A 27,681-nucleotide genomic window follows, 5' to 3' on the forward strand; every position below is an offset into this window, starting at 1 on the left:
TATTATTAATGCCAAATGAGTTCAGTTCCTATCCTCCTCCCTTCCTTTAAAAGTTCAAATTTGTCTATAGCTTTTTTTTTTTTCTTTTTTTTTTAGATGGAGTTTTGCTCTTGTTGCCCAGGCTGGAGTGCAATGGCGTGATCTTGGCTCACTGCAACCTCTGCCTCCCGGGTTCAAACGATTCTCCTGCCTCAGCCTCCCAAGTAGCTGGGATTACAGGCGCCCGCCACCATGCCCAGCTAATTTTTTGTATTTTTAGTAGAGACCGGGTTTCACTATGTTGGCCAGGCGGGTTTCAAACTCCTGACCTCAGGTGATCTGCCCGCCTCAGCCTGCCAAAGTGCTGGGATTACAGGTGTGAGTCACTGCACCCAGCCCTTGTCTATAGCTTTTTAATGTCTTTCTATTGTACTTTTTTCTGGAGTGAGAGTTAACAGTTATGATATATTTGACCCTGGGAAAGAAATAATCATAATATTCAATATGAAGAATTTAGGTTAAAGTAAAAGGAGAAACACCCTCTGGCGAGAGTTCTTAGGATCAGTTGCTGAGGGAGAGCAGAGCCTGAGGTGTTTTTGCCTCTTACTAGTAGTGTATAGTAGTGTATAATCCTTGGCCAGTTAACTAATCTCTCTAGGCCTTAATTTTCTCATCCGTACAGTGGGAACTGGAAATAGTGTTTATCTCATAGGTTATTTTGAGAATTACATAAGCAGCTATATGTGAAAAAATATAGAAAAGTGCTTGACGTATAAGTGCTACTTACTGCTAGTTGCCTTGACTTATTGCTGTAAGTAAACTGTGAAAACAAAAATTGTGATTTTAATGTTGTGATACAGTCAGCCCTTCATATCCGAGGGTTCCACATTCACAGATTCAACCAACTGTGATTGAAAGTCTTCAGGAAAAAAAAACGGCAACTGTACTGAACGTGTGCAGACTGTTTTGTCATTCCCTAAACAATACAGTATACCTATTTATGTAGCATTCACATTGCCTTCGGTATTTTTTGGTTAAGTTTTTTAAAAATTTATTATTATTATTACCATTTTGAGATGGAGTCTTGCTCTGTTGCCCAGGCTGGAGTGCGGTGGCAGAATCTCGGCTCACTCTAACCTCCGCCTCCCGGGTTCAAGTAATTCTCCTGCCTCAGCCTCCCAAGTAGCTGGGATTACAAGCGCATGCCACCACACCTGGCTAATTCTTGTATTTTTAGTAGAGACAGGGTTCCGTCATGTTGGCCAGGCTGGTCTCAAACTCCTGACCTCAGGTGATCCACCCACCTCGGCCTCCCAGAGTGCTGGGATTACAGGCATGAGCCACCGTGCCCAGCCTGCCTTAGGTATTATAAGTAATCTAGAGATGATTTAGAATAAAGTATATAGGAGGATAGGTGTAGATTATATGCAAATACTATGCCCATTTATATGAGGGACTTGAGCCATCTGTGGATTTTGGTATCTGTAGGGGGTCCTGAACCAGCCCCTCACAGATCCCTAGGGAGAACGGTAACTCTGGAAGGAGAATTGAGTAGGTGGATCCTTCAGGTTTAAATCACCTATCTGGCATATTGGGCAATACCTATTTGTTGGGATCTGTTTTCTACCCAATCCTGTGGGGGAAGGGTGGGAGTGGAGAGAGATAAAAACCTCATTAAGGGCCAGGTGCGGTGGCTCACGCCTGTAATCCCAGCACTTTGGGAGGCCAAGGTGGGTGGATCACAAGGTCAAGAGATTGAGACCATCTTGGCCAAGATGGTGAAACCCCATCTCTACTGAAAATAGAAAAACTAGCTGGACGTGGTGGCGTGTGCCTGTAATCCCAGCTACTGGGGAGGCTGAGGCAGGAGAATCCCTTGAACACGGGAGGCGGAGGTTGCAGTGTGCCAAGATCACACCACTGTACTCTAGCCTGGAGACAGTGCGAGTCTCTGTCTCCAAAAAAAAAAAAAAAAAAAAAAAAGAACAAGCAAACCAATTAAGGCTGCTTTTCTGCCCTCCAGGAAGGAAGGATCGCCCCTGAAATGTACTTAGAATATCTTTGGTAAGCACTTCATCAAGGACTTTCTCATTTGAGCCTCAAAGCAACCCTCCAAGATAAAGGGTGTCATCTTAATTTATAGATGAATAAGGAAGCTTATCCTGAGACAGGGGACTTGTCAAGGTCACAGCCAGTCGAGTGCAGCATCTGGGCTTGAACCCACATCTATCTAACTGCAGAGCCCTCTTTTTCTGCACTTCCTTCTCCTAAGAGATTCACGGGTCTTGGTGGTTCTCATTCTCTGTGACTGGTGGAATGTGTACGTAGGGTTTGTTTTCCATGCTTTAGACTGAACATTCCCTAGAGGGGACTTTTTTCAAGTCAACATTCTCTGTTCAAAAGGATTTTGCTTTTTTCAGTTTTACTTTCTAGCCTACACCCTCTAGCCCTGTGGTCTTTCATCTGTTCCAAAAGAATTCCATTTAGAAAATCATGTCAGATTGGTTGCAGAAGCAGGCTCAGCGTTGACAGTTGTGATCGGCTCCATTAGTTGTTTATTATTGGCAACTCACTGAACATAAACTCCTGAAGCTTGAGAGGATGGCCTTTGGATAGAATCTGATTCCATGTATTCATTTAACAGACAGTTATCAGGCACCTGTAGCTGACAGGCAATATGCTAAGTCTTAAAGAATGCAAGGTGGATCTGATGGGGTGGTTATCTGTCTTCTGGAAATGCTGAGGCTGGCGGGGAAAGGAGTCAGTTCAACCAGACCACCGTCATGGCGGTATAAGGGTTACCCAAGAGGGAAGGGTGCATTTGGGAATATGGAAGGGGAGAACCAAGCCAGCTGTTTGATAGACATCTGTTCCTTGGGAATCTGAAGCTTTTTATAGCTGTGTGCAATGGGTGAGTTCCGCTCTGTTAGGGAGGCACCATGTGGGTTTATCTTTCTTTCTACCTATAGTCAGCGTGACACCTATGTCAGGAGGTGGGTAGAGATGAGGTCTTAGGGTCCATTGGTTTTTTAACTCGTTTGTAGGTTTCATGATTTCCTGGTCAAATAATCAGGTGAAAGATCATGGGCCGTCCACTCTGTCTGCACTGACCTGCTCCCTCTTCCGTTGACACATCACGGCCAGTCTTCTGCCATGGTCTGAGGATATGCCCTCCCCAGGCTATCGGTTTGTTCTTACCCCTTCTCTGCATGTTTTAATGGTTTCTGTGATTCTCTGGACCTCTTCTTCCATATCGAGGGTGGAATCTATGAAGACAGTCCCTAGTGAGTGTGTTTAGGCTTTCAGCTGTGATTAGGGTACCGTCCCATGCAGATGGAGGTGGTGACCTCTCCCATCTCCTTGCCTTGGCATGTGCTCTTTGGTCAATACCAGTGCCTTTCTCAGTCTCCTCTGCCCAGAATGCTGGAGCTGTTGTGTCATCCTGACCATGCGTAGGTCAGTCAGCACCTTTATCTGCCCTTCCAGAATGGTCCATGCACATCTCAGCTTGGGGTTCTCATAGATCTTTTCTGTTGGTGTCTCTCATTAGACTACACTTTTTGAATCCATCCTCTGTTCTAGCCTTTTTTTTTTTTTTGAGATGGAATCTCGCTCTGTCTCTCAGGCTGGAGTGCAGTGGCGTGATCTCAGCTCACTGCAACCTCCGCCTCCCAAGTTCAAGTTATTCTCGTGCCTTAGCCTCCCATGTAGCTGGGATTGCAGATTGTATTTTTAGTACAGATGGGGTTTCACCATGTTGGCCAGCTGGTCTTGAACTCCTGATCTCAAGTGATCCACTTGTCTCGGCCTCCCAAAGTGCTGAGATTACAGGCATGAGCCACTGCGCCCAGCCTGTTCTAGTCTTCTTTTGAAACACAGCACATGGTTCGTACATGATACATAATAGGTGCTAACTAAATGCTCCTTTAAGTATGTTAGTTCAGGTCTCAAAGTTAACCTGTACTATAAAGTGTGCATGTGTATGTGTGTGCGTGTTTGTGTGTGTGTGTGTGCGCGCGTGTGTGTGAGAGAGAGATCTTACAGTTTTTGTTATTTACTTATTTATATATCGTCTCAGTTTTGAAGACTGCGAGATGGCAGCATCATCTCTTGGGATCAAAGATTAGCAGGAAGCCTAGACCAGTCGAACCCCTTTCAGGATCTATGAGATATTTCTCTTTCATAACTTGCATCCATCTCCAGTGCTAAGAACTCAGGCCTTCCTCTTTGCTCTTCCTTTCAGAGAGTATTATGAGGGAGGCCCAGGACTTCATGCTCCGGACAGAGAAACGGCGCTGGGATTAGGGATTGCCACTTCCGAGAGGATGCTGGGAATCTGCAGGGGGAGACGGAAATTCTTGGCTGCCTCGTTGAGTCTTCTCTGCATCCCAGCCATCACCTGGATTTACCTGTTTTCTGGGAGCTTCGAAGGTAAGAATGGAAGCCAAAGTGAGAGGGAAGGAGGGAAGAAAGGGAACGTTAGCTGTCATAGAACCCTAGAAAAGAAACTCAAAGCCATCTAATAGGAATATGTATTTCTAGTCATGGGAAGTGACTTGTCTAGAGTCACACAGGTAGTTGGCGGCAGTCAACAGTGTGAGGAGAAAAAGGGAAAAACAAGCAAAATAAGGCATACCTTGATGCAGTGGGAGGGTAGTGGGTACAGAAATGTCAAATCAAGTCAAGTACTTTGTCGATAATGGGGGAAAAGGTTGGGCCCTGGAGAAATTACTGAGCTATTCATGGAGCCATATGTTTCAAGAGTTGGTCCATCTTTTCATTCATTTATTCACCCATTCAACATCGTGGTGGTGGCGGTGGTGGTGGTGGTGTTTTTTTTGTTTGTTTGTGTGGTTTTTTTTGTTTTGTTTTGTTTTGTTTTGTTTTGTTTGAGACAGAGTCTCACTCTGTCACCAGGCTGGAGTGCAGTGGCACCATCGTGACTCACTGCAACCCCTGCCTCCCAGGTTCAAGTGATTCTCCTGCCTCAGCCTCCCAAGTAGCTAGGACTACAGGCACCCTCCACCACACCCAGCTAATTCTTCTATTTTTTGTAGAGATGGGGTTTCACTGTGTTGGCCAGGATGGTCTAGATCTCTTGACCTTGTGATCTGCCCACCTCGGCCTCCCAAAGTGCTGGGATTACAAGCGTGAGCCACTGCGCCTGGCCGTGTCGTTGTTATTATTGGATGCCTGCACTAAACTTGGTGCTGAGAATATGGAGATAACGCATCTGGAGATTCACAGGATAGTGGAGGAGACAGATAGGCTAACAAATGATCGCGGCACATTGCAATGCGCGTTGTGATGGAGGAAGGCAGGGTGCTGTGGGAGAGGTTTGTTGGAGCTGTCAGGCCCGGGCTGGGGATGAAAGATGATCAGTTACATGACAGGCCGAGCACAGGGAGGCAACAAAGAATTTGCTGTCCCCAAACAAATAAAAACAAATGATGATCCCTGCTACTTTCCAGAAATCAGTGGGAACAGCAAGGCTTGCCATTTTTCTAGCCAGCAGTTTCAAATACAGTGCAATGTTTTGCCTATCAAAGATGGTTTTCTAGGCTTCAGAGAGAAAGGGAACGGCAGTGGTGAAGAGCTGACTTTATTTTTTTTTACCCCCACACTTGAATTTCAGAAGGAAGATCTCAAATGAAAATCTGTCTCAAGGAAGTCACAACTGTGTTTTTAAACATTTCCTTTATGCATAATTTTATTGGCAGCTCAAGGCTACCTTTTAATTAGGATCTCCACTTCACTTTCTGAGATGTGCCTTGAGTTAGATAGACTGAATATAAACAAGGTGGAACTGTGTGCCTGCCTAGCAGGGAGGGCTCAGGATGCTCAGCCCAGTGCCGAGGCCGGGTGACACACCCCTGTCCATGTTCCCACCCCTTAGCTGCATCCCTGGAACAGTCAGAACCTTCATCTAAGCAGGTAGATAGAGCCAATTATGCCATGGCAGTGGATGGTAAGTTTTTGGAAAAGGGACTAGAGAGAGGAACGGGAGTTGATGTTGGTCTTAATGTAAGGAAACATTCTCCCAGAGATCATGGAAGAGCCCTTTTTATAAAAGAAGTCAGAGGTGCCCCATGCTAGTATAGGTTTAGTAAGTAGAACATTGACTTTTAACTAACTAAGCTGGTAATAATAATAATGGTAAAACAATGACAGTGATGACAGACACTGTGATTCTGTCATCACAGTGATGACTACAGTACAAACAACTAGTATTTTGAATATTTCTTTTTTTTCTTTTTTGGAGACGGAGTCTCGCTTTGTCGCCCAGGCTGGAGTGCAGTGGTGAAATCTCTGCTCATGGCAAGCTCTGCCTCCTGGGTTCACGCCATTCTCCTGCCTCAGCCTCCCAAGTAGCTGGGACCACAGGTGCCTTCCACCACGCCCAGCTAGTTTTTCTGTATTTTTAGTAGAGACGGGGTTTCACTGCATTAGCCAGGATGGTCTCGATCTCCTGACCTCGTGATCCACCTGCCTCGGCCTCCCAAAGTGCTGGGATTACAGGCGTGAGCCACCGTGCCCGGCCTATTTTGAGTATTTCTACAGGCCAGGTATTGTTATAAGGACTTTTACATATGTTCACTCTTTCTTCACAATGATTCTTTGTGCCAGGTACATTTAATACACCTATTTTACAGATGGGGAGGGTGAGGCAGATAAGCTTCAGTGATCTGCCCATGGCCCCAAAGGTAGTTAAGATGGAGCCTGGATTGGACTCAAGAGCTTGAGTTTTTAACTGCAATACGATGCTATAGATTGGGGCCTCAATGAGTGATTAAACTTTGGTCAGGAATTTGATGGGGTGTCACACAATCTGGGTGAGGAAAGTTGTCGAATTTTGTTTTGTACTCTTTGGCAGAAAGCCAACCCAAATTGCTTTTTGGCAAAAAGGGAATTTGATAGTTAATAGGATTTGTAAGTTCAGAGATAGGGCAGGCTTCAGGCAGAGTTGGATCCAGGGGCTTTGTAGCTAGGTCTCCCTCTATCCCTTTGTTCTATTTTTCTCTGCTTTGGTTTTTCTCCGGGTGACTATCTACATAGAGGAAGTTTCAGGCTTGCATCCTGTCCTCACCAACTCCAGTAGAAAGAGGATTTTTTCCTTTTTCTAATTCCCCAATATTGCCTCTGATTGAATTGCCTGTGGTAACTCCTCCTGAAACCAGTCACTCTGGTTATGGGAGGGTAGTGAGGGAAGCTGATACTTTTTTGTTAACTTTAAGCCCTGTGCCTATTTCTGGTCACAGGATGATGGAGAGTTGCTTAAAACACATGGGGTGAGATTGGGTGACTGGGATGGCCACCAAAGGCAAATGGCATGGTTTCCCAAAGAGAAGAGATTAGAAGTTGATCTGGATTATGGAGAATTCATAGCTGTCTGTGTTTATGGTTAAATGTGTTTATGGTCAACTTGAAGGCAGCTTAGAACCATCATGGCCGGTGGAGTGACTGTGATCACTAACTTTGAGCAATTTCACCAGACTGGCAGATAGATTATGGGAAACTGGAAAGATCATGAAAATACTTTGGGGCAACATGACAGACTGGGTGTAGGTGCTGTGTCTATCAACATGATCCTTTAGAATGAACCCCACTCTTGGGACCAAATCACAAGCTGCATTTAGTAGGGGCTGGGTGATGTGGGCATGTTAACACAGTATTTTAGCTAGGATGACAAAGGCAACAGATTTCTGTTACTGAGTGTCAGTTAGTGTGCATTGGGGCTGCTGCATTTGTATTTGTGGACTCTCTGCTATAAGGACAATCTAGATAAGGCAGCACGCTTAGGAAAATCCAGGTGAGTGACAGTGCCCGTTCAAATCTGGTTATGTAAGAAATGGTGGGAAGAATTGAGGATGTTTACCTTGGAGAAGCAGAGGCTCAGGGTGTACATGCTCAGTTTCAGCAAACAGACAAAGGGCTGTCCCCTGAAAGAAAGATTGGGATTGCTGTGGTGGCCCCGAACTTACGGAGGGACGTGGCAAGGAGCCAAATGTCAAGCTCCTCATAATGAGGATCATGCTGACCAGAGCTGGAATGAGCTGCCCAGGAGGTAGTGAAATATCTGGCATAAGAGATGCAGAAACACAAGTCCAGTATCGTGGGAGGGAGCTGAGCGAGACGGGCAGTTACACAAGGTGACCCATCTGACCCTGCCTGACCCAGAGATCCTGAGGCTCTGGGAAAGGCTGAGTATTTATCAGAACACAAAGGCAATGCCTCCATGAAGCTCCCTGCCAGTTGCCGCAGACAACAGTGCATTTCCCAAAGGGCCCGCAGAGACATTATTTTCTTTGTAATTAAACATCACAACAACGTTACAATCCATTTATTGACACCCTTGAGTTTTTGGTTTCGTGGCAGGTGAAGCCATAAATAAGGGGCGGAGTTGCTGCCTGTATTCATGGAAATACTGTTCATACTTTCTGTGGGTTTATTTATTTTTTGACTCTGTTTAATTTCAATGGATCTCCTGAGAGCAGAGCCAAGAACTCCCTCCGAGATGTGGATGCTCTCAGCATAGGGTTTTGGAGTTGGATTACACGCCGCAGCATGATATATTGAGAGAGCCCTGGAGGGGGTCAGCTGTCTGAGGATCTCAAATCAGCTCAGCCAGAGGAGCTGGGTGGTCTGGGGCACACTTGCTCTCATGCTAGACCTTCATTTCTTCCAGCGTGAAATGAAGTTGTCGAGTGCACGTAGCAGGGTGCCGACATTCTACCTACAAGCTTCTGATTCTAACGTCTGATGTAAGTGAATTGAAAATGACCAGAATCTTCCCCGATTAAGGGGAATTATGACACTAAGAGGGAGTCGGCTTACTGTGATTTGCTCCTGAGCGTGGAAGCAGGATCAATGCATAAATGTTATGGGGAGGCAGGCATTGTCTCCCTGTAAGAAAGAACACCTGTTCCAGCGACTCAGTTGTTAGGCATGGAGTTCACCATCTGGGAAAGAGATGAGATTTCCATTCCTTGAGACACCTTTTGAAGGCCCGGTGACCGCTGGTGAAGGACACTCATCAGGTGGTGTTTTTGTTAGTGCATTAACCCCTTAGTTCTTAAACCCAACTCCTTGCTTGCTTGCTTTCCCAGTCCATCTTTCTTTCTCCAACATCTCAGTCAGCATTCCCAGCTCCACGCCGTTCAGGCCCTAAACTTGGGAGTAATCCTTGTCTCCCTTCATTCACTCCGTGTCTCGGTTGCCACTTCCTGTTGAGTCTAAGCTCGGCCTTGTAGCTGCGTCAGTTGTTTCCTACCTTTCACCACTGCTGTCACCCTGGCTCTGCCACTCCTCCTTTGTGATCAGGACTAAGCATAACAGCCCACTTTCTTGCAGGTCTCCTTCGTTCTTCAGACTCCTCAGAGCTAAATCACAGCACCGCTCTGCTCCTTGTTAGCCCCTCTGGCCCATCCCCTAATCCCCACCATCCTGCCTCCCATCATCTGGCATCCTCTGCCCAGCCATGCCAGATTCCTTTAAGTCCTGGCGTGCATCGCCCTCTGTGGGCTCTGCTCTTCCCACCTGTTCTTTCTTCTCCCTGACACCCTCTATTGCTCTTGTTTCCTTCCTGTTCTTTGTCTGGCTGCCTAGATCCTTGGGTCTCAGCTGAAACACAATTAATTGCTCCTGACCCTTAACTAGCAGGCTTCCTTGGCTCCCTATTTACCTAACTCCTTGTATGTACCCTTAATACTCAGGGCTCTTTATTTTTCTTGTTTTTATAATCTTTTGTTTTCACAACAGATTTACAAGCTTTGGGAATGGAGGGAGCGGGTCTCTTTAGCTCGCCCTTCCACCTCTAACACCTACTGCAGTGCTGGGAGAAGATTTGGTCCCCAAATGTTTGTTGAATGAATGAGTGAATGAACACATGTGCCCTCTTCTGACTGTGAGTGCTGACAGGTCTCATCATTGCCTCCTGGATCCACTGTGGACTCCTTACCGTGACTCTGGGGTCTTCCACAATTGTTTTTTCCCCAACCTATACTGTCTGTCTTCAGGGTATAATACCCTGTTGAACTCCCTGAGAAAACTACTTCTCTGATTCTTAATTTTCACTCTGTATTCTTACTGCCCACTATTCAGTTCTTTTTTCTGTAACCCTGCCTCCCAGCCAACACCTTCAATGCCCATATTCAATGTCATTTTCCCCTAATGCCAGATCCCATGTGGAAACTTCTATGACCAGCACTCATCAAGAGATATTTTGCTTGTTTGGTGTCTTTCTAACCACTTACCTATGAGTTTCTTGAGAGAAGGAAGTGTTTTGTCATTACACTCCCAGTGTCTAACTGAGCACTCACTCCTAATGTGTCCTTAGTGAATGTTTCCTGGGAAGGACTGGTATTGAGGGACGCAGGAGCCACTGGTAGGGAAGGGCTTCTGGTGCTGTGAGCATCTGTGATTTTTGAGACCTGAGGACATGGCTGCTTTCATTTGGTCATGATGTTAATTCTGGGACTGGAGTAAATCTGCTCAACTACAGCCCCATTTGAATTTAGAGCATGCCTGTTATTTTCTATCAGAATCACCTTTTCTCAGAGCCCAGTGGGTTTTATTGTGGGATGTGGTTCTTCTTTTCTGTCCATCAAGGAGATGTGTTCGGCTATTAGAGACTTATCAGCATGTGGAAAAAGGGTGCTTTTCGGCCATTCAGAAAACTCTTCACACATGCTGCCCTCTGATAATTCATAACCAGCTCGGTGCAAAGGTTTCCCATTGTCAGGGAGGCAGGCCGGGACAATGTGGGTGTTATTTAAAAGCAAATGTCTTCAGAGGATGCGAAGTCCTGAACACTTAAAACCAGTGTCATGAAACGGCAGAGGATCTTCACTTCTGAACTGATATTAGCCTGCACCCCTGTTTTGTCATTCCTAAAGGCTGAGTTCACTGTTGGTTCCGTTTTTATCAACATGAACCCCTTCTGAAATGAATATTTTTGAGTGTTGTCACAGTAAATTTCAACAGAAAGAAATGGGGTTCCGATACTGGGGTATTTTGAAGAGTTGCAGTGAGAATGAAAGAATGGTAACTTAAAGCTTTTTCTTTGCATTATTATTATGGTGGAATCCCAGGGCACTTATGTGGTGGAATAGGCGAGATGGGGGCGGTGCATTTTATCCAAGGAGGGTTTGTCCAGACATGACTGATTCCCCAGACCTGTGTCTGCTCCCCCATCCCTGAGCCCAGAGAGTGTACTGGAAGGTCTGGGAAGTCAGATTATGCAAGATACTGGTGAATAATCTACTGGAGCTTTCAATATCCCCCAAGTCTAGGCTATGCAGCAGCTTTGGCAGGAAAGCCTATTTTTGCTGTCCTGCCAGTGATCCAAATATATTATTTAATAAGGATATTATGGAGTATAAGAACATAGGATGCTGAATGCAAAATGAAATGGGACTTAAAATACAAAAGTTGTGTTTTTAAAAAAATGGATCAAAAATGAAGAGCTGGCTGGGCGCGGTGGCTCACGCCTGTAATCCCAGCACTTTGGGAGGCTGAGGTGGGCAGATCACGAGGTCAGGAGATGGAGACCATCCTGGTGAACACGGTGAAACCCCATCTCTACTAAAAATACAAAAAAATTAGCCCAGCATGGTGGTGGGCACCTGTAGTCCCAGCTACTCAGGAGGCTGGGGCAGGAGAATGGCATGAACCCGGGGGGCGGAGCTTGCAGTGAGCCGAGATCGCGCCCTGCACTCCAGCCTGGGCGACAGAGCGAGACTCCATCTCAAAAAAAAAAAAAATTTTCCAGCCAATGCTTAATAACTGTTAGTGCTGAGCTTGAGCAAAATCTTGCAACGAATGAGGATGTGAACATGCAAGTGGGCTGCTCTGAATAGTGCCCAGGTGACACATGCATCCCGAAGAATGCCCAGTGCAGGTGTCTGTAGTTCTTACCTTGTGACTGTTAAGAGTCTCTTTAAGGTCGTGGCATCTGAGAGGGCAGTAGAGTCTATCCCAATTATTTGCTTGTGAGATGGTTCCAAAGATGACCTCTACTTTCCTTTTTCTTTTTTTTTGAGATGGAGTCTTGCTCTATTGCCCAGGCTGGAGTGCAGTGGCACGATCTCAGCTCATTGCAACCTCCGTCTCCCAGGTTCAAGCAATTCTCCTGCCTCAGCCTCCTCCTGAGTAACTGGGATTATAGGTGCCCACCCCCACACCCAGCTAATTTATTTGTATTTTTAGTAGAGATAGGGTTTCACCATGTTGGCCAGGCTGGTCTTGACTGACCTCAGGTGACCCGCCCACCTTGGCCTCTCAAAGTACTGGGATTACAGGTATGAGCCACTGCGCCTGACCTGACCTCTACTTTTCTTATACATATCCTTTGATCTTAAAATAATATTGGCCATCCTGCTAGGGTGGAAAAAATGACCCTGCTGCATCTGTTGGCTGCATCTCCTTTAAGAGATCATGGCAAGAGGCCTGGTGAATCAAGAAATGTGGTTGCCATGAGCCCCAACATGCAACTTGTATGAGTTTCCTGTGGCTGCTGTAACAAACCACCACAAACTTAGTGGCTTAAAAAAAACCATACATTTATTATCTTACAGTTCCAGAGGTCAGAAGCTCAAAATCATTCTCACTGGGCTAAAGTCAAGGTGTTGGCAAGGCTGGTTCCTTCTGCAGGCTGCAGTGAAGAATCCATCTCCTGGTCTTTTTAAGCTTCTTGAGGCTGCCCGCTTTCCTTGGCTTGTGATGCCTTCCTCCATCCCCAAGGCCAGCAGTGTGGCATGTTCAAATCTTTCTCTCTGATGCTAACCTCTGCTTCTGTTGTTACATCTCCTTCTTTGACTGTGACTCTCCTACCTACCTCTTATTAGGACCCTTGTAATTATTATTATTATTATTATTATTACTATTTTTTTGTGATGGAGTCTCGCTCTGTCACCAGGCTAGAGTGCAGTGGTGCGATCTCAGTTCACTGCAACCTCCGACTCCCTGGTTCAAGTGATTCTCCTGCCTCAGCCTCCTGAGTAGCTAGGATTACAGGCACGTGCCACCACGCCCAGGTAATTTTTGTAGTTTTAGTAGAGACGGGGTTTCATCATGTTGGCCAGGATGGTCTCTATCTCCTGACCTCATGAGCCACCCTGCCCAGCCAGACCCTTGTAATTATATTGAGCCTGCCCAGAAAATCCAAGATAACTCCCCGATCTGAAAATCCTTAATTTAATGGTACTGGTGAAGCCCTTTTGGCCATGGAAGATGACATATTCATTGGCCATGGGGATTAGGATGTGGACATCTTTTGTGGGGGGTCATTGTTCTGCCTTCCATACCACTTTCCCACATTCCCATGCTCCCACATCCTCTCTATCCTCTTCTTGTCCTTTATGGATAGAGCAGAGATGGTGTGCCATGCACTTTTCACATGGACATCTTATCCTTCCCTTGGAGTTTTGGATTCTTGCATTTGAATTTGACATATATGTATCCAACATTTCATTTACAGCTCATGAGAAAGGCACTGTATTTAGATGTATTGGTCTGAATTGTCTGAATGATTTAAGACCATAATACTTCATCTGTGATAGGTGTTTAATCAGTAACTGATGATGCGTTAAGGTTTTCTGAAAAGATAAGTTCAGAATGTCTGCTCTTTGTTGCAGGTTTCCTGGTTTTAAGTCAATTTTATTTTATTTTATTTTTTGATTTTAGATACCAATTTAACAAAAGGAGGGAGGATTTTATTCAGAGGGTCCTTTTGATGTTTGAATAGGTCTCTTAATTTTAAGTAAAAGATAGCCATTTATATAACTACTTTGGAAAACTTACCCAAAGTATTACCAAGCAAAGCCAAGCATACCCCATAATCCCTTAGCTCTACCCCTAACAATACACCCAAGAGAAATGCATGTAGGTGGGAACAAAAGACTAGTACTAGAGTGCTCACATCAGCGTTATTTATAATAGCACCAGACAGGAAACTATGAAATGTTCATGAACACTAAAATGAGAATAGTGGGGCTGGGTGTGGTGGCTCACGCCTGTAATCCCAGCACTTTGGGAGGCCAAGGTAGGCAGATTACTTGAGGCCAGGAGCTCAAGACCAGCCTGGCCAACATGGAGAACCCCCATCTCTACTAAAAATACAAAATAACTGGGCATGGTAGTAATTAGGTAGTAATTAGCATGCCTGTAGCGCCACCTACTAGGGAAGCTGAGGCAGGAGAATCGGAGAATTGCTTGAACCCTGGAGGCGAATGTTCCAGTGAGCCGAGATCATGCCACCGCACTCCAGCCTGGGCAACAAAGCAAGACTCTGTCTCAAAAAAAAAAAAAAAATAGTGGCACGTTTATATAGTGAAGTACTATAGAGTGATGAAAATGAAATTACTCTCAGTATTGAGCAGAAGACATACACAAAATAATACATACTATAGGATTCCAATTATACCAAGTTCAAAAACAGGCAGAAATTAATGTAGGCTCTTACCAATCCGGATGGTGGTTAACTCTGGAAGAGAGGGTAGCACAGAGACCGGGGCAGGGCCCAAGGAAGACTTTGGGATGCTGCTAATAATTTAATTTTAATTTTTTTGTTTGTTTGTTTTCGTTTTGTTTTTTGAGACGGAGTCTCAATCTGTCGCCCAGGCTGGAATGCAGTGGCACAATTTTCGATCACTGCAACCTCTGCCCCACCCCCCCAACCCCAGGTTCAAGCGATTCTCCTGCCTCAGCCTCCCGAGTAGCTGGGATTACAGGCGTGTGCCACCACACCCAGCTAATTTTTGTATTTTTAGTGGAGACGGGGTTTCACCATGTTGGCCAGGCTGGTTTCGAACTCCTGACCTCAGGTGATCTGCCTGCCTCAGCCTCCCAAAGTGCCAGGATTACAGGTGTGAGCCACCATGCCCAGCCTTAATTTTAATTTTAACCTGTGTGATGACTATATAGCTGGGCTCACTTTATGATAATTCACTAAGTATTTCACTGAGGACTTGTTCATTTTTCTGAATATGTTATTTTAGTTTTCAAAAAACTATGCAAATCTTGATGGCAGCAGAATTTGAAGTGATTTTGTAGGTTTTGCATTGTTTTTAGATGAGAGGAATTTTCTTAACCTTTGGGATTTATGAATCTATGTCATTGTTGGACTTTGAAGTTCAAATGCTTTTTAAGAATGAAACTTTTCTTTAGAGATCATTGTTTAACACTTCTATGTAATGACATTGGCTTTTTTCCTTTCTGATATACCATTTGGACAGATATTCACCCTATGAGAGTGGATCACAGCACTGACTTCAAGATCTGAAATTTACTCATAAAAACCCTAATCTGTACGAGTGTTTTCATCAGTTGGAAACAAGACCAGTATTCTTACCAGCTCTTGCAATGACACGGCTCTAATTAATATTAAAACAATATTACTGCTTGATATTGACCCCAAGCCACATTAGATAATATTCTCCTTTGTGTTATTCAACAAACATGCATTTTCATAAAATCTTTATTCCTGGAAATGGAAAAAAAGCCTTTTGTTATTGTATTGTGGAAGATATAGGAACACGAGAAGGAAATGTACTATTTAAACTATAACGATAATGGAAACTGTAGCAATCGTTTCTATTTATCACATGTTAAACCAAGATTGGCTGCATCTGGCTTGCACTTGTGTTGGGTTTGGCCCGCCTACTGCTTTTACCATTTTTGAATTTGTTGCTAATGGTTAAACATTGGGAGGTTGCACATAAAAAGCCATGATTTTTGGCTTTCCCTAAAAAAAAATGAAAAGATCTGTAAAACCAGACCCTCATTTCATCATAGTAGCTACTGGCTGGAGCTGAGTACTGGCTGTCCATGTGGACAGTGCTCGGATGATCCATTTTGTCACGGTCTCCATCCTTCCTTGTTGATCCCTGTGTCATCCCTGCACTGTCGTTTACATAGAACAGAATTAAGAGGGAAGAGCTTCTGGTATCTATGTCTGGCAGTGGTTGACACTGTCTGGCTCACTTAGACTTTGAATTTCCACCTTTTGGCCTGGTGGTGGGCTAGGAATTTTACACATATTATCTCATTTATTCCCCCAAACAACTTCATCCTTGTCCAGTTTTATAGATGAGGAAACTGAAGCTCAGGGACGTTGCACCATTTGAGCAAGGCCACCAAGATAGTAAGCAAGGGAGCCTGTCCTTGTCTAAAAAGGTCCTTTACTCTGTAGTCACTCAAGAACTTGCAGATACAGAAACAACTGGTAGATGACATTTCAAAGTCGATATGGTCAAGCTTTAGACAAGGACATGACAAACCCTGAGACAAGTGAAAATAGGGTATCTTGGACAAGAGAGAAGACACACGATCTTCTGTGGCTGGCAGGATTCTTATAAGCCAGTATAACGAAAAAATTCAGTTAATCCTTTAATGCAGTTCGCATTTTGTTTCTGCCATAGACTCATACAATTAAGAGAACGAATGGACATCAGGAGTCGTCTAGGCAGGCTTACAACCTAAGCAGATAAAACTTTTGAAAATTACAGAAGGACTTTTTATAGGGCAAATGTTGATGGTTGAGGGAACATAGCCCCCAAGGACAAGTGGATGGGAGTTTGAATTTTAGTAGACACCATTTAAATCAGAGTGAAATAGACAAGTTACTCAACATCATTGCAGGTCAGTTTTTTCTCCATAAAAAGGAGAGCATAGGACTGGGCGCTGTGGCTCACACCTGTAATCCTAGCACTTTGGGAGGCCGAGGAGGGCAGATCACCTGAGGTCGTGAGTTTGAGACCAGCCTGACCAACATGGGGAAACCTTGTCTCTACTGAAAATACAAAATTATCCAGGCATGGTGGCACATGCCTGTAATCCCAGCTATTCTGGAGGCTGAGACAGGAGAATCACTTGAACCCGGGAGGTGGAGGTTGCGGTGACCTGAGGTCGCGCCATTGCACTCTAGCCTGGGCAACAAGAGCGAAACTCCATCTCAAAAAAAAGAGGAGAGCACAACCTGTAGCTTACACCGCTGTTACAAAGACTAAATGACCTGTTATATCCGACAGTGGTCATTTAACAAATCTTTGTTTTTCCTTTCATTCTCATATTTTTCTAGAATCCTGGAAAATCTCCTGGGAGGGATGCAAAACGTCACCCACCTGGTCCAGAGAGACCCTTGTTTTACAACTGAGCAACTGAAACCTAGGGAACTGCTCACAGCCTCAGCAGCCTTCTTTAGGCATTAGAACGGGGCAGGGAGAGACTCCCTAACATACTGTAGCTGTGGTCGTAAATGCACTGGCACTTCCTTGTGAATGCATTGGCCATGTTTGGAGAAAATTAAATTATTTCACCAAAATGACTGTGTGTGTGGAAAGAATGAATAACCTTGGTGATCCACCCAATGGCAGTAAGAACTTTAAAGAATAAAGAGGAAAGGGCCATCCTCTGATGCAGAGTTTAATCACTTTCCTAACAGATTTGTCGGATGGGGCTGTCTAAGTCCCAGTCTTCCTTTTAAATGCTGTGTGTCCACCCTGAGTCACTTAAACTCTCTTACCCCAAATTGCCTCTGCGTAAATTGGGGGTGCTGTTGAGGGTTTTTGCGAAGATGAAAACGAGTCCATGGTGCCTAGCATGGATTAGGTTTGCAGAGTCATTTTGTCTCAGCAGCTGCTTTGGATATGTTGACTGTACTTCTGGAAGCAACAGGTCGCTCAAGGAGTCAACAGAGTTGAATGTTTAAAGCTACATGGTGGGAGGTGGAGGTGGAGGTGGGCGGATCACGAGGTCAGGAGATCGAGACCATCCTGGCCAACATGGTGAAACCCCCTCTCTACTAAAATACAAAAAGTTAGCCAGGCGTGATGGTGTGCACCTGTAATCCCAGCTACTCGGGAGACTGAGGCAGGGGAATCGCTTGAACCCGGGAGGTGGAGATTGCAGTGAGCCAAGATCACGCTACTGCACTCCAGCCTGGTGACAGAGTGAGACTCTATCCAAAAAAAAAAAACCTACATTGATAGGAAGAACTCTGGCCATGCCAAGATTCCTTCTTTCTGGGGTGGAGCCTTAGATAATGGATAGTTGGCTTTTTTTTTTTTTTTTTTGCTCCAGCAGAGGGCACTCAGTGCCCCATTTCTGGCACACAGGCAGTGATGGATGCTTGAGGCAGTGTCCCGGCTGGGAACCCTCTCCATTGCACCTGTTGGTAACAATTGTGATTAATTTGCTTGGCCCTCTTGGACATGAGCTTTCTTGATACATTGAAATAATCCCCCCATAACCTAATTAGGGAAGGAGGGTTCACCATTTCAAACGAGGCCACTGAGCGCCAGTGCCATTGGGTGGATCACCAAGGTTATTCATTCTTTCCACACACACAGTCAGGCACTGCCTAGGGCACTGGGCATAGAGCCCTGAGCCACATGGGCAAGTCCCCTCTTCTCATGGAGCTTAGTTTTTCCAGTGGATGGAGAGAGATGGTGATCGAACGACTTCATGCTCTGCTGAGTGTTGATAAGTGCAACAAAGAAAAATAAAGCAGAGTGAGATGATAGTGCCAGGGCAATGGGCTTGGTGAGGAGTGGGGAAAGGGAAGTGCTGTGTTAATAGGGTGATCTGGGCAGGCCTCTCTTATAGGTGACATTAAGCAGAGCCAGGTGGCGAGGGGAAGGAAAAGCGTTTCAGGCACGGAGAAGAGCAAGAGATGGAGAGTGCTTGGTGCTTTTGTAGGATGCCAAGGAGGAGTATGGGTGGCTGGAGAGAAAGAGAAGAGAGGAGAAGCAACATGGTGGATGAGGTCAGGAGGAGAAGCAACATGGTGGATGAAGTCAGGAAGGGTAGGCAGGGACCTATCACACAAGCCTGCAAAGTAGATCTTGGCACCTTGGTCTCTGGCTTCTCATTCCTTGTTCTCCTCTCCTCGGGAAGCTTAGTCCTTGCAATCTGGACTTGCCTTTAGCTGCTAATCAAAGTTCAGAGGAACCTGAGAGAGTATTTCCTCTTCTTGCCTGTAAGGAGGTCACCTAGATCTCTGGTTCCAGCATTTGCTAGATGATAAGAATCACCTGGGGCATTTGTTTAACATATAGACTTCCAGTCCACCCTGGGGCACTTAATGAACAAGACAGCCCAGAGTCCTGCCCTAGATCTACTAAATGGGGTTCCTCAGGGGAGGTGCCCAGGTGTCTGTATTTTTAACAAGTGTCTCTCTTCTGGCCCATTTGAGAAGTTTGACCTGGATTAAGTGCAGCCTCTGGGTTCCTGGTCTCAGCCCCCCTCCTGCTCTCCCGGGCTCCAGGACTTCAATTTAGTAATAACCAGCATGGTAATGACATCGCTGATGGAGTGCCTACTGTTCGTCTTGCACAACAGCCTCACTCCGTATTTTATCTCTTCTGACTTAAATCTTAGTTTTCACACCAAGTTCCTGGCCAATATATTGTTTGTACTTCTGTTAATCATTTATTATGTTGAATTGCGCTTCATTTATATAGCGTACTTCCTTTTTAGAGCTTTTCTGTGAACTGTAATAACATTGCCTACAAAAGTGCCCAGCACAAAGCGACAGGGCCATTGGGTGGATCACCAAGGTTGTTCATTCATTCCTCTGACGAAGTCATTATTATTATTTGTTTGGATTTCACTCACTTCAGATAGTGTGGACTCACCTTTCCATAGTCATATCCGAATCCTTAGTCTTCGGCAAAATACCTGAAATAGAGCGGATGCTCAATGAATCTTGAAGTGCCAGAATAAAAATAATATTAGTTACTATTTATGGAGCATTTATTGTACATCAAGCACCAAGTCCTTGACTTGTAGTAACTAGTTTCTTCCTCAGAACTGTCCTATGAGGTAGGTGCTAATATTCTTTTTTTTTTTTTTTTTTTTTTTTTTGAGACGGAGTCTTGCTCTGTCGCCCAGGCTGGAGTGCAGTGGCGCGATCTCGGCTGACTGCAAGCTCTGCCTCCCGGGTTCACGCCATTCTCCTGCCTCAGCCTCCCGAGTAGCTGGGACTACAGGTGCCCGCCACCACGCCCGGCTAATTTTGGTGCTAATATTCTTATTGTGCAGATGGGGGAACAGACGCACAGAGAAGTTTGATAATAGGTAAAGCTGAGATTGAACCCAGGCAGGCATGCCTTCTGTGATCTCTCTAAGGTTTCTTTCATTTCTTAAATGGGTATGATTCTAGATCTCTTTTTTTCTATGTAAGGTTGCTCCCTCCGGCTTAGTTCGCCATAGGGATTAGGTAGAGTTGGTCCTCTCCCTGCGTATGAATAATGTCTCACAGATCCTGGGAAATGTACTAGGTCGGAACTTCCACCCAGGCTCAGTGGGCTCGGTTGTGTTGACTTTTATCACTTTTCAGGCCATGCATTTTCTTTGCCTCCTGGGATCATCATGTGCCAGTTGTCTTGGCTCCTGTGGCTGATGGATGATTGGATCCAGCCTTTCAGGGCAGATTAGGGTCAGCCTGCTCCAAGCAGTAGCGAGAACCAGGCCCTTGCCTTTCCTTTCCTAGAAGCCGTACCTGTGAGTTAACGCTTCTCAAAATGCTGCACTTAGCTCACTTGAGAGCAGTTTGGGGGCAGATTGGTTCATGGACTCTTCAAATCCCCAGTGCAGACATGAAAACAAGCCTTCTGGGTGCTCAGATTGTCAGGGCACACACAGGCACTGGTTCTGAGCCAGCACTGAAGGAGACAGGTCTGACAGAGACGAGCACCTCACCCACGGCTTAATTTCATGTTTTGGATAAACACTCAGAGGTGAGTGGCATGAAGGGGCGGATAAGCAAAGATCGTCGAGAGTGAGTATTTACAAAATTTTTTCATTTTGCTCTCATCAGTCTTCTTCCTAATAGCTCTTGCTGCTCTGATGGCTCTCTGACAAATAGAAAGGAGGCTGTTTTCCCTCTGGTCCACACCTCTGCTCCAAACAGTCCCTGTATTGCATTCCAGATGCTTCAGTGACAGGTAGTTATCAGAAAGAGACCCTTGGATTGCATATTTTCTTAGCTTCTTCACTTGTTTTGTTCCCCAGGTGAAATCCCTCGGCTCCTTCAGGCTTTGAGGCAATTCCTTCCCTCGGTCCTTAGTGTGGGATAATAGAAATTAACACTTGGTGGGGCTTTGCCATGTGTGCTGCTCTAAAGCACTTGCATTTATGTTCATGACACATCACCCGGGGAGGCACTAGCATCACCCTCCTTTTAGAGGGAAAGACAGGTGCAGGATGTTGAGAAACTTGCCCTAGGTCCCAACCTGTGAGTGGCAGAGCCACTTGTGTGGCCTGGAGCCCACGTTCCCACCCACCATATACACAGTGCATCTTGCTGCCTGCCTTTCCTCCTTGTCCTCCCTCCTTTCTATGACAATCATTTGGCTGTAGGTAGTTCCTCCTCTGTGCTGAGCACTGTACCAGTCAGTAGGAAACAGGGACAATGAGGTGTTTTCCAGGGCGTGAGTGTGGCAGAGCCATCCAGAAGTCCAAGTGTGTCCCCGGTGCAATGAGAACACAGTGCCCAAGACCTAATGGGGCCCTGTAGGGCCAGAGGTCAGGAGAGGGCATCATGGCAGCAGGCATGCTCCGAGGACCCATGGGAAAGCACGTTGTCATTTAGGAAGACACAGAGGAACCACATAGCCTGGGCAAGAGGGAGACTAGCAGCTCCCAGGTACACCAGGCATCCCCATTCCATTCCCATCACAGAGAAGCATCCACCTCCTGGGAGTGGGGATAGTAGGACTGGAGTGGACATCGGCTTTGCAGTCAGAACACTCAGGGTTTGAAACCTGTCTGTTCCACTTACCAGCTGGGTGACTGTGGGCTTGTCTCTTGCCTTCTGTAAGTTTTCTCATGTATAAGTGGAAACAACAATACCGTCCTCACAGATGTGTTTGAAAGTCTAAGAATGATGAGTTTTGCAGGCAACTGACACATATTAGGTTCTCAGCAAATTGCAGATACTTGTTTTATTTATTTCGTTTTTGAGCAGATCATGTATTGATAAACTTCAGATCTGTGATTGCAAATAAAATAGAGTATTAAAAAAATCTGTTGCGGCACATAGTTGTTGCTCAATAAATATAAAGCAAAGGCTTAATTTGCACGCAGTTGGACTGGATTCGTAGCCAGCGGGGCATGATGGAAAAAGCACAAAATGGGAACTGAGAGTGGCTAAGTGGATTGCTCAGGGTCACTCAGCTGGTATGTGAAAGAGCTCACTTTCTCATTGAATCTCCACAACAGCCTTGTGAGTCAAGCTGGGCTAATGTTATCTGTCTCTTAGAGAAAATTAAAACCCAGGGAAGGTGAATGTCTTATGCAAGTCAAATTACTGGATCGTAGAATAATGAACTTCATCACTAAATAGCCATGTGACAAGTCGAGGACTCCCTTTCTTCATCTGTAAAATGGGGGAGGTGATATCTGCCCTGACTACCTCAAAGAGTTGTGGTGGAGGTTAGATCGAAGAGAGATAATAAGCCTGGCTTCTATATAGAGAATGATCTATGGTGGGCAGGAATTTAGGCCAGATCACCAGCTGGGTAGCCAACATAGTTATCCAGATAAGCAGTGAGGTGACCTGAACTTAGATGGTGGCAGTGGCAATGGAGATGAGGCAGAAGTGGCTGCCTGGGGATAGGTTTTGGAGGTAGAGGCTTTAGGCCTTGGTGATGTTTGGGTTGTGAAGGAGAGAGAAAGAAAGAGTCAGTGATGACCCCAGGTTTTGACCTGAGCAAATGGATACTGGCAGAGAGGTCAGTGGGAAGAGCTGTGTGGGACGAATGATTCATGGCTGGTTCAGGACATATTGATAGCTGATCAAAGATGTGACAGTGAACTTCGAACACGCTCCTACCTGGGTATATTAAGCCATTCTTGCGTTGCTATAAAGAAATACCTAAGGCTGGGTAATTTATAAAGTAAAGAGGCTTATTTGACTTATGGTTGTGCAGGCTGTACAGGCATGGCACTGGCATCTGCTTGGCTTCTGGGGAGGCCTCAGGGAGCTTGCAATCAGGGCGGAAGGCAAAGTGGGAGCAGGCATGTTACATGACCAGAGGAGAAGCAGGAGAGAGAGTAAGGGGAGGTGCCATACACTTTTTAAACAACCATATCTCACAAGGATCGCACCAGGAGAATGGCGCTAATTCATGAGAAATCCGCCCCCATGATCCAAGCCCCTCCCACCAGGCTCCACTGCTAACATTGGAGATTAGATTTCAACATGAGATTTGGAGGGGACAAAGATCCAGACTCTATCACTGGGTGTTGGAACTCTTGAACCAGTGACATCCAATAGTGAGGTGAGCTAGAAGCCAGTGTCAACCATCTTTACTAGGAAAACAAAAAAAAGACATTCTTTGGAAAGAAAGATTGGGATGCCTTTTTAAAATTTCCAGTGTAAGAAAGACATTGTACTTTTGTTTTTATTATAAAGAAAAATCTGGTTGAAGTAAAGCTGAAGCATCTGCGTGGTTTTATTAGGCAGTGCTCTCGCCATGTGGTAGGGTAGGAAGTGCAGGGGTTCTTGCACCAGAAGACCTGGGCCCTGAATCTGATGCTGCGACTCGCTGGCTCCATGGCCTTGGAGGGGTCCCCTGACCTTACTGAACCTCAGACCAAGTAGGCTCCTAGTCCTTGCTTTAGGGGCTGGTATGCCAAGTAAGGGAACTCATACTACAGGACAGGTTCCTTGCACACAATGTGCTCAGTGCACAAGGGTTGATGAGTGAGTGATTGCCTCCTTTATGAGAACAGGATAGGAATGAATAGCTACATCATCACATCAAGAGTGGTCACTGATGCTTGTGGAGCACTTGTTATATGCTAGGTGCTGTTCCTGTGATTTACTTAGATTAACTCATTCCGTCCTTACAACCACCCCGTGAGGCTGGTCCTATTATCCCTGCTTACAGGCGAGGAAACTGAAGTACACAGAGGTTCAATGAGTTTCCCAAAGTCACTCCCCTGGGAAGTAGAGTTGGGGGGACTCCAGGGCTCACCATCTTGTCTCCAGGGACCGTGCTTTTGCTTACCACACATATAAAGAGGAACCCTTGTTAGCCCCATCTTACATACGAGCAAACTGAGGCCCCAAATGGTTAAATGAACTGCAGAAACACAGCCGGTTGGTGACAACTGGTACATTCTCATTTGTGAGTGGTTAAAAGTGGGGTATCTGAAGCTGGTTCTGCTGGGACCCTCAGCCAAGGAGCAGTTCTTTGCCCGAACAGAAGCTCCATCCATCTGGAGCGTGGGCATGGAACCTGCTCACATTGCCTTGCACACCGCTCCTGGCTCTGGGCTTTGGAAAGGTTGGATTTCTCGCAAGGTGATTGCAGGACAGAGCTCTTTCTCTCTTCCCGCTGCCGTTCCAGGCGCTTGGCCTGTGCTTTCTCAGTGTCTCTGTTTCTGTGCAGTCGCTCTCACGGGGTCCTCCCCTCATCCTGCCTGTGGCATCATGAGAAATTATGGTCATGGGTATTTGCAGGCTGTGGTGGTGCTGCCAGAAACCTGCTCTTCTCGCGACTCCAAGCCCAGCGGTGTTGGGTGCAGTTGTTGGCTCTGCATTTCTGCACTTGGCTCCAGCACACTTGGGTGTGTAGGAGAGTCTCAGCTCCCTCCACCAGAAATGTTTACAGCTAATCTGGGTGACTAATATTTGATGTTTCAGTTGTTGGTCTTTCTACAGATATTTATATTGCTATCAACCTGTGCCTTGAAGGTTAAAACTGGCTTTGGGCCTCTTTAAACCACCTACTGTGCTTTGCACTTAGTGGGAATGCATTCAGTAGTTGAGGTGGTGTTCCCATTTCTGACACTTAATTTGCATTTTTAACCTACCCAAGGGAGCTTGTTATTGCATGATCTATCAGGTGAGCTATTGTCAAGACTGTAATCTAATTAAATGCTGGGGTCCAGAAGCCTTAGTGCTTATAATGTTGCAGCGTTTGTTCCACACGTGTGGCCTTCATGCTCAGTGTGCCGCTTATCATCCACACAGCAGATGTATTTTGACAAAGGCTTCCCTTCTTTTATGAATCCCAAACTAGTAGCCTTCACATTTGCAATTTTCCTTCTATTTAATGAAATGGTTCCAGATCATTCTGTGACAATCGAAGGTAAACATTGCTCTGCACAAGGCCTACTCTTCTGGGATTCTTCCATGCCTCTTTCACATTTCTCAAACTCTTAGGCCCAAATGTCAGATGGTGTGGGATTTGGAGAGTTGGGAATCCTGAGCATATTTGAGTTGAAAATTCACACAGAGCTTGAGTGAGTGAGGATGGAGGTGGCGGGGGAGGGCATGAATTGTTTTTGCTTTTATTGAATGGCGCACCTTTGAGAATGATCTTGTGGCTTTTGAGCAGATAAGAGCGGGTTGCAGGACTTCAAGGTCTCCACAGTGGTTTGGTTTGCACCTTTCTTTTTGGATGTGGAGGTTTCCCCTGGGTTGCCAGCTGATTTTTTGGTGCCTCCATTTATACCCTAACCCCTTGTTTTTCTCTTAGATCATTGCATACTGAGCACATATTTATTAAGTACCAAGTGTACGTCTGATACTGGACTACAGTCTGAGAAAGACATTAAGATTAAGACATAGTTTCTGTCCTGATGAAAATTGTTCTTTTAGTCTTAGGTGATAATGACCTTTCTCCGTGTGGTCATTTTCTGAAGATAATAGGTCCTCTGAGGAAACCAGGAGATGAGATGATGGAAACACTGATTAATGAGTAAAAAGGGAAATTACAGAAAGGTGGGAAGCAAGAATTTAAGGCTGAGAGCAATCTTCTTTTGCAGGGAAGGACTCACTCTTGCCGTTTAGCATACTTGCTATAATAGAAGTATGTATGCTGGTGTTCAGGAATACAGAAAAAGGGACACCTAAGTATCTGGGGACATCCAAGAAAGCTTTCGTGGAAAAAAATGCCTCCTGGGCTGAATCTTGAAGCATGACTAGGAGTAGGCCAAGGAGAGGAGTCAGAAGACCACACTTGAGTCCTGCCATTGTTGTGATCTCCAGGAAGTGATGGTCAAGGTGTGTGTGCTGAGATCGTATGCCAGATGTGGTGTTAGAGATCAGCATGTTTAACCCAATCAGTCAGATGATCCCAGTAGGAAAAGCAACACAGCAAGTCTGAAATACTGTATCATACCACACAGTGCCTCACCTCTCAAATTTCTCTGTTAGCTTTTGAGCCCTGCAGAAAATCAGCTGTGTCTTTCTACATTCAGGGGGTCCTTCTCTGCTTCTGTACTCATACCTTGAGGTGCTCTCATCTCATCCCCCGCCTCCTTCCATGCCCTCATCTTTGGCTCTCAGTGATTCTGTATTAATAGCAGCGATTAAACTGCCTCATCTCATCAGGGAAGAGATATTAATCTTCATCAGGCCCAAGGAAGAGCTTAATTTTTTTCTGCTCTTCTCCTCTCCCCAGGCTGCCCCACTGAGCTCAGGCGCTATCAGCTGCACCACTGTCTGTGGGACATTTAGTGATCTGCTTCTGCAGATGCGTTTCAGTGAGTTCACTTCTCTGACTCCCTCCCTTAGCCTCCCTGCACCCAGAGCTTCACAGGCTGTAATTGAAGACCACTGTCAGGAGAGGGAGAGAAGGGGAAAAATACTCCCTCAAATAGAAATTCCCAACTTCATTGTCTTGCATGGCTGCAGGGTAAATTAGACCGGGACAGTATCGCAGCTGGAAGCTGTAGGCTTTTTGGTTTATGAAATCCTATTCAGCCCTTGGAGAAGTATGCCTTTTCTCATGCTGTGATTCTGCGATTAGCTGTGAACCGAGGATGTCAGATGCCCAGGGGCAGGAACAGGAGACAGGGAGGCTCAAGAGTTCATCAGGAGATGAGGATGGCAAAGAGCTATTCCCAAAGCCAGGCATCCCAGGCTGGTCCTGCCAGTGTGCACCAACAGCCAGTGATAACTCAGCGCCCATCGAGTTTCTACACGTGCCCAATGAGCCCAGGGCTGGCACGGTAAAGGACACATGCTATCTCATTTAATCTTGACAAACTTGCTAGGCATGTGCTGTTATTCCATTTTTCCAATAAGGAAACTAAGGCCGGAGAGAGTAAGTACCTAGGCTGAGGTTACATGGCTTGCAAATTCTATCTTAGCTTTCTTCACTCTTCCTGTCATACTCTGCCCACTGTATCTAGGGTGACTGTATAACGTCTTGTCCAAACTGGAACACTGTTAAGAATGCAGGGGGGGGGATAGGGACATACATGGGGAGTGGTCCATGGAAACTGGGAAGCATGGTCTCTCTCTCTCTTTTTTTTTTTTTTTTTGAGATGGAGTCTCTCTCTGTCACCCAGGCTGGAGTGCAGTGGCGTGATCTCGGCTCACTGCAAGCTCCACCTCCCAGGTTCACACCATTCTCTGGCCTTAGCCTCCCGAGTAGCTGGGACTACAGGCATCTGCCACCGTGCCTGGCTAATTTTTTTTTTTTTATTTTTAGTAGAGACGGGCTTTCACCATGGTCTCGATCTCCTGACCTCGTGATCCGCCCGCCTTGGCCTCCCAAAGTGCTGGGATTACAGGCGTGAGCCACCGCACCTGGCCCTACCATGGTCTCTTACTACCACCCAACCAGGAGGCTGAGGGATGCTACCGTGCTCCTTTGGAAGCAGAGCTAGCCAGATGGACACCATTCCCCCTTCCTCATTTCCCTGACCTCCTCTCCTCCCATCTGAGTCATCTGAGGCCTC

At 45.7% G+C, this 27,681-nt stretch overlaps 1 protein-coding gene across 2 annotated transcripts in view; it reads left to right on the plus strand.

Moving 5' to 3' along the window:
* LARGE1 (LARGE xylosyl- and glucuronyltransferase 1) overlaps positions 1–27,681 on the plus strand; it is a 645,394-nt gene that overhangs the window by 157,782 nt on the left and 459,931 nt on the right. For both annotated transcript variants that reach the window (XM_030815681.1, XM_030815680.1), the window contains exon 2: positions 4,223–4,410. In XM_030815681.1, the coding sequence (XP_030671541.1) occupies positions 4,305–4,410 (106 nt within the window). In that variant the 5' untranslated portion in view covers positions 4,223–4,304. The remainder of the gene's footprint in view (positions 1–4,222; positions 4,411–27,681) is intronic.

Source organism: Nomascus leucogenys, chromosome 7b (genome assembly GCF_006542625.1).
Source record: "Nomascus leucogenys isolate Asia chromosome 7b, Asia_NLE_v1, whole genome shotgun sequence".
NCBI classification, from domain to species: domain Eukaryota; kingdom Metazoa; phylum Chordata; class Mammalia; order Primates; family Hylobatidae; genus Nomascus; species Nomascus leucogenys.